General features: G+C 36.8%; 1 protein-coding gene across 15 annotated transcripts in view; it reads left to right on the top strand.

Moving 5' to 3' along the window:
- Positions 1–7,684, top strand: part of LOC145279823 (protein phosphatase EYA1-like) — a 1,162,399-nt gene that overhangs the window by 1,135,229 nt on the left and 19,486 nt on the right. For all 15 annotated transcript variants that reach the window (XM_080131218.1, XM_080131213.1, XM_080131219.1 and 12 more), the window contains 2 exons: positions 1,156–1,245; positions 4,957–5,015. In XM_080131218.1, the coding sequence (XP_079987344.1) occupies positions 1,156–1,245; positions 4,957–5,015 (149 nt within the window). The remainder of the gene's footprint in view (positions 1–1,155; positions 1,246–4,956; positions 5,016–7,684) is intronic.

Below are 7,684 nucleotides of genomic sequence, written 5' to 3'. Positions count from 1 at the left end.
TCAGTATCTGAATCGAAAAATGTTGGGCCTGTTTTCCGATGCCAAAAACGATTCTTTTAATTGTCTATTTTTATTTGGTTTTGTTTAAAACAAAATCTTACTCTACTAGTAGTAACAGTAAAATAATCAATATTTATTGATTTTAAAGTATCAGAGTGAAACTAATATTTATAGATCCCCCCCCCCTCTCAACTGTATTTTTACGTTTAAGAAAATGTCTGCATATTGAACATGTTTTTACAGTAATCGGGGGGGGGGGGATAACAGCTCTATATTTAAATGTTTAGAGATTAATAAAGAATCTGAATTTGTAATTGTATCTGAATCAGGGAAAAATATTGGAATCGTCCCATCACTAATAGCAACCACCAACAAGAAATAAAAAAAAATGTAATGTTATCTAAGGGGACAAGTGCATCAAGCAACCACAAAAATCCTCAATTATTTAAAAAAAAAATTTTTTTTTTTTTTTTTTTTTTCCAAGTATAATTCAATTATTGAATACAGATTATATTAGGTTGGTGCAAAAATGTTTTTTTTTATATATATCTGATAAAAAAATGACATTAGTTTTGCACCAACCTAATATTTTCATTGTTTTTGTTTTTTAATCAATAAGAATTGTTATCAATATTCGGTTCTTGTCCAGAATCCCCCCCTTCCCTTATATCAAGAACTACTAAAACAAAATCTTATATGATGTGCATGAAAATATATTCAAAAAATCATTAATTTATCAAGTATGCTTATAAAAAATTCTGATTAATTGCTTAAAAATGATTTTCTTTATAAAAAAAAATATTTAATCAATTTACATGATTTTTGGAATATGATATTTTCGTTTCATCATGGGTACGTACATTATACAGAGTTTATTTTTAGTTGTGGTTTTTAATATAGGGGAAATTCCGATCTAGAACCTTATATTCATAAGACCTTGTGTTTAAAGGCTATGACAATGTCTTCCAATATTGTCTTTGATTCTGTTTACTTTGTCTCATATCGAACGGTGTCTTTTTTTTTTTTTTTTTTTTTGCAAGACGGCATTGCCACAGCCGTCAAACACAATTTCTTTTACACTATGCACAATGCTTCAAGCAAACTACAACATCCTCTTCATGATGTATTTAATTTTTGTTTTCTGCTCTATTTCAGGATCCTCCCGGATCAGTCACTTTGGGTCTTCGAATGGAGGAAATGATATTCAATTTGGCAGATACTCATCTATTTTTCAATGACTTAGAGGTAAATTATCCCCTTCTTCATCCTATTTATTAAAACTTGCAAAACCTGCTTTTTATTGATTTACTAGCAGGCCACCCGGCATTGCTTGGATGTAAAATATGCGTAAATATTATATTTTAATTCATACAAAAACTGACATGTGACTGCGTGTATTGTTTTTTTTTTTTTTTTCTAAACCGTTCACTTCTTGCAAGTAAAGAAAAAATACTCAAGCTGAGATCAAAACCTAAAGACAGTGAGTCAAGTACGATAACCAATAAGCTAGCATGACACAAAATTTAAAAGGTGTTTTCAAACTACTTATTCTTAACATAAGTAATCTGTAATGGGAACTATTCATGCATATGCATTTGTGAACACTTAGCAAACAGATAAAAATCCTATCACTTTCATGTACCAATTTTTCAATTTTGACTCCTTAGCAGCCCTTTTATCTGAATGAAAACAGATTAAAGTTTTCCACATGTCTGAATATCCTATATACCAAACTTCATGCCTGTAGATCCAAAATTCGTTGAGTATATAAGTTGAAGTGTCCTCACCCCCCCCTACACACACACATTCTCACTTTTCTAGATATATAGATTTATAAAATTCTAACGTGATGTTTTTGACGCCACATTTTATCCTGCATTTGGTAACAATTCATTGCATATACCCGTTTTGTCCTGTGAACTACACTGCACAATTTATATTAGAAAAGATATTTAGTTTAGTTTTCTCTCTCTTGAGAAAACCTTTTATTTTTTTTATTTTATTTATTTTTTTCTATTTCATTCCGTTATTAATAGATTTTCCATTTCACTAAGCTTGAGAAATGTCCCAATTGTTTGTTAACAAGCACGGCAGATTGTTTACTACTTCCTGGTACTCTACCTAATTTTCATGTAAGATTACCTTCCCCCTCTCACACACAGCCAACACTGATCTTTTCCACACCGTAACTAACCATCTACTAACCCTAACCCCCCTTCCATCATGCATATACATACCAACTCGTATGCACTTGTGTGCGCTGTTATCAGGCTTGTTACTCAAGTAGATGATCCATACAAGTGTTTGAAATTATAACCGAGTTTTTCTTGGCTGGGAACAATATGTAGTATCTGTTCCCATGCAATCTTTTGTATATGTACGTTTATGAAGAAAATTCGAAATGAATTTGAGCATATATTAATCAGAACGGTCTTTAATGTGAATGGGGTATTGTGGTGAAAAGATGACTCCAGTTAAAAGTATGTTAGACATTTATTTTTTGTGACCAAAAGTGGATATCTATTTTCCCCTCACTTTTGAATGGCCTTGTGCCTATTTTCTTTTCAGTGTAAATACTTATATTTCTGCAAGTAAATAATTCAGTGGACTATCTCGTATTTTGATGTTATTCTTAGTCTGTTCTGTCCTCTGTGGTCCTGGATATGACCTTAAACTACATCCAAAGGTGAGGCCCCAGCTTGCGGGCTTTGAGGAGTGTGGAGCCACCCTTTAATTGCCATTGCTCCCAGGTCCACTCTGACCAGGAGCGGTAGTACCTGTTAGAGTCCCAACTATGGGTTAAATAGAAACTGACTTGAAAACGACAAATGTATTCTATTAAAAATGTTTTCTTCAAAATCACTGGATTTGGCATTAAATAACCTGAAAAGGGTTGATACGCCATAAAACAAAAACAACCAACCTGTCCTCTGTCTGCAATGTAGTCATTAGATTTTAACTTGGGTCCAACACATATGCAAAGAAAGAAATAAATGAAAAAAAAATTTAACTCAAAGTTTTTTTTTCAGTTGCAACAAAAGGCATTTATTAACGGTCGTTTTATGACCACACCACGGACACATAATTTTCAAAGCTAGCGACAATATGGCACACCCCTGCATTTCTTCGGGTCAATTACCTGATTCCCAGTTCACAGCTATAACCAGCTGCTATGTCTGCAGCTCGTCCCATGGCACACAGTCGTCTGTCCATTTATTTTTATTTTATTTTCTGTTTATTTTTTTGTTTTGTTAAAAGTTCAGATTGCATCTTGTTTAAAAATTTCTCACACTGACATGTTCTCCCAAGTTGCTGTCGCCATTCACGTCATTTTCTTTCCTTTCTCTTCCTTCACTGTGACATCACCTCTTGCGGCGGCTTGATCATTTGTGTACATCAAGATGCCACTGCTGCTAAATATGTATCCGTGGCTTCGCTACAGATCAGTGAAGAAGTCCTTCAAGACTGAGGCAATCTTAATTTTTATTCCAATTAAGATTGTCCCCTTTTTTTGGGGGAAGGGGGAGCTAGATTTTCCCCACATGAAGAATCGACCTCCTCTAATTTTGCCCTAGTGGAGAGATATTTAAATAGGAAGAGAGTTAAGCATTCGCAAGCATTCCTGTTTTACTTGCTTCCCCACTAGACATAAAGTCGGTTTTTAATGTAGGGCAAAAAAACAAAAAAAAAAAAAAAAGCGTCCCAAAAATTTGCTCTGTATAGAAGAATCTATCTCCTTCACTGATGTACAAAAAAGATGTTTCAGAACAGATACTACTCTTCACTCCTAGTGATGGTCATTAAAAGTGGAATCAAGAGCTAACTACCAAGTCAATTTCACTAACTAGCTTACTACTAACAGTAGAATACAGTAGAACCCCAAGAAACAGTTGCCCCCGGGATACGTTTTTTTTTTTTTTTTTTTTTTTTTTTTTTTTTTTTTTTTTTTCAGATTATGATGTGGAATACAATATTTTTCCAGTCCCTGTTTACGGTACTTGTCCATCCCGCCTTACGGTGTTATTTATAATGCCATTTGAGTGTATTATATACTGTACTGTATTTTGTTACTGATTTTTAATATGTACTGTATAAAATTTCACTCAAGATCCACCATATGGGAATTACACCAACCCTGGAACGGATTAATGCTGTATCTCAGGGCTCTGCTGTATTTATGTATTTTTCATGTTTACATATATCTCTTGACTATGCTACTGATAAACTTAGAAGTCTATTCTTTACAAAATATTATCGCTTTATGCTAAATGAAAAGTTATTTCCTTATCAGATTCTGTTATTGGTCCCGTAAGCCGCTATAGTTGTAGAGAGGCTCTATGATGGATGAACAGTGGATCAGTTGGGGAACTTATTTTCTTGTCTAATCAAGGATGTTGATGGCCCACTTCTTCTGTCTGCTCCCTCTTCTTTTCCCTTGGACTGTTCTTTGCAGGATGGTCGTTGCAAATTCTTCTGAAGGTGTTACGTGCATTTGAGTTTCCTCTTTTTCACCATAGTCAGTAGTTCTTCATAGTGACGGAACCAAGGTGAAGCTACTTAATGCGTTAGTCATCTCGATCATGCTGTATGCATGCGAGGCATGAAGGCTACAAAAGAGAATCCACATAGTCGAAATAACATGTCTCAGAAGACTCCTTGGCATCTCATACAGTGACCATGCCACCTAACAATGAAGTTTGCAGAAAGGTCCTCATAAGAGAGCTTATGAATAGGAGACAGAATCTTTGCATGCCATCTATTCCAAACAACTAATCCCGAAAGACAGCAATTCTTCCCCCTTTGCCAGAAAAAAAAAACACTCGTGTGATGTGAGGACTATAAAAAAAAATGAGGTACCAGTATGCTTGAAGTAAATACTAAATACACTTTTTTACTAAATTGTGCCAACTTTTTTTTGTTGTTGTTGTTATACTGAATTTCTTTTTTCTTTCTCAGGAATGTGATCAGGTTCATATAGATGATGTATCTTCAGATGATAATGGCCAAGACCTTAGGTAAGTTACCCAATCTGCATGCATCTCCTCAGTTTGAAAGAATAAATGAGAGTACAGTTCCTGTCTTAGAGGTAGAACAGTTGAGGTAACAGGGTCAGCTGGCATGGGAAGCCCAAGGAAAACTTTGATGGATTTGAGAAAGATGGATGACTAAAGACCTGGCCAGGGATAGGTTAGTGTGGAAACATTGTCCAACATGTCATCATATAAAAGACATTATTATTATGATAAAAAGAACCTCATGGAAATTTCACAGTTCCTTCAACCTAGGGTGCCACGAGGGCAATTGATGAGATTACGTTTTCCATGTTGGCTGAGGTATGGCTTTGGCCTGTGCAGTTTATAGGACTACCCTCCCAGTCTTTCCCTTGTCATCCCATTGACCACAAATATTTTATGTAGCATCAGTTGAGGCTGATGCTTTATTTTTTCGGGAAAGGGTATAGCTTAAAAGATATTTTACAGTTTCGGTTTCATTGAGATCATGTGATGTCCTTTCCATTTTATTAATTTCATCATTATCGCCCTTCTAATCACGACCACCATCATCCTTCTCATCACCACGACGACCACCATCATCCTTCTCATCACCACCACCATCATCATTCTTCTCATCACCACCACCACCATCATCACCATCATCCTTCTTATCACCACCACCATCATCGTCCTTATCATCATCACCACCACCATCATCATCACCATCATCCTTCTCATTATCACCACCACCACCATCATCCTTCTCATTATCATCACCACCATCATCATCCTTCTCATTATCATCACCACCACCATCATCCTTTTCATTATCATCACCACCATCATCATCCTTCTCATTATCATCACCACCACCACCATCATCATTCTTCTCATCACTACCATCATCATTCTTCTCATCACCACCACCATCATCATTCTTCTCATCACCACCACCATCATCATTCTTCTCATCACCACCACCATCATCATCCTTATCATCATCACTACCACCACCATCATCATCACCATCATCCTTCTCATTATCATCACCACCACCATCATCCTTCTCATCACTACCACCACCATCATCCTTCTCATCACTACCACCATCATCATTCTTCTCATCACTACCACCATCATCATTCTTCTCATCACTACCACCATCATCATTCTTCTCATCACTACCACCATCATCATTCTTCTCATCACTACCACCATCATCATTCTTCTCATCACTACCACCATCATCATTCTTCTCATCACTACCACCATCATCATTCTTCTCATCACTACCACCATCATCATTCTTTTCATCACTACCACCATCATCATTCTTTTCATCACTACCACCATCATCATTCTTTTCATCACTACCACCATCATCATTCTTTTCATCACTACCACCATCATCATTCTTCTCATCACTACCACCATCATCATTCTTCTCATCACTACCACCATCATCATTCTTCTCATCACTACCACCATCATCATTCTTCTCATCACTACCACCATCATCATTCTTCTCATCACTACCACCATCATCATTCTTCTCATCACTACCACCATCATCATTCTTCTCATCACTACCACCATCATCATTCTTCTCATCACTACCACCATCATCATTCTTCTCATCACTACCACCATCATCATTCTTCTCATCACTACCACCATCATCATTCTTCTCATCACTACCACCATCATCATTCTTCTCATCACTACCACCATCATCATTCTTCTCATCACTACCACCATCATCATTCTTTTCATCACTACCACCATCATCATTCTTCTCATCACTACCACCATCATCATTCTTCTCATCACTACCACCATCATCATTCTTCTCATCACTACCACCATCATCATTCTTCTCATCACTACCACCATCATCATTCTTCTCATCACTACCACCATCATCATTCTTCTCATCACCACCACCATCATCATTCTTCTCATCACCACCACCATCATCATTCTTCTCATCACCACCACCATCATCATTCTTCTCATCACCACCACCATCATTCTTCTCATCACCACCACCATCATTCTTCTCATCACCACCACCATCATCATTCTTCTCATCACCACCACCATCATCATTCTTCTCATCACCACCACCATCATCATTCTTCTCATCACCACCACCATCATCATTCTTCTCATCACCACCACCATCATCATTCTTCTCATCACCACCACCATCATCATTCTTCTCATCACCACCACCATCATCATTCTTCTCATCACCACCACCATCATCATTCTTCTCATCACCACCACCATCATCATTCTTCTCATCACCACCACCATCATCATTCTTCTCATTATCATCACCACTACCATCATCCTTCTCATCATCACCACCACAAGCATCATCCTTCTCATCACCACCTCCATCATCCTTATCATCATCATCATCATCATCATCAAATATACAAATTCGTTCTGATATTGTTGAATGAAGTTCAACAAAGTCAAGAGGGTTTGCAATTGTTTCAAATCCTCTTTCTTATACAATCGCATCTGGTGGGAGAGTAAGGAACCAAAAGCTAATTATTATTATGAGATTCCCCCCTCCATCCACGCAGCATTCTCTATCCACCGAAGTTTATCATCTCTCTTTCTCTCTCTCTCTCTCTCTCCTTCCCTTCCACCAACCCTATCGCACTGTTGTTGAAAAG

Source organism: Euprymna scolopes, chromosome 7 (genome assembly GCF_053919585.1).
Source record: "Euprymna scolopes isolate OS-2025 chromosome 7, ASM5391958v1, whole genome shotgun sequence".
Taxonomy (NCBI): Eukaryota; Metazoa; Mollusca; class Cephalopoda; order Sepiida; family Sepiolidae; genus Euprymna; species Euprymna scolopes.
Note: the sequence above shows the minus strand (reverse complement) of the source record. Positions and strands in the feature narration are given on the sequence as shown.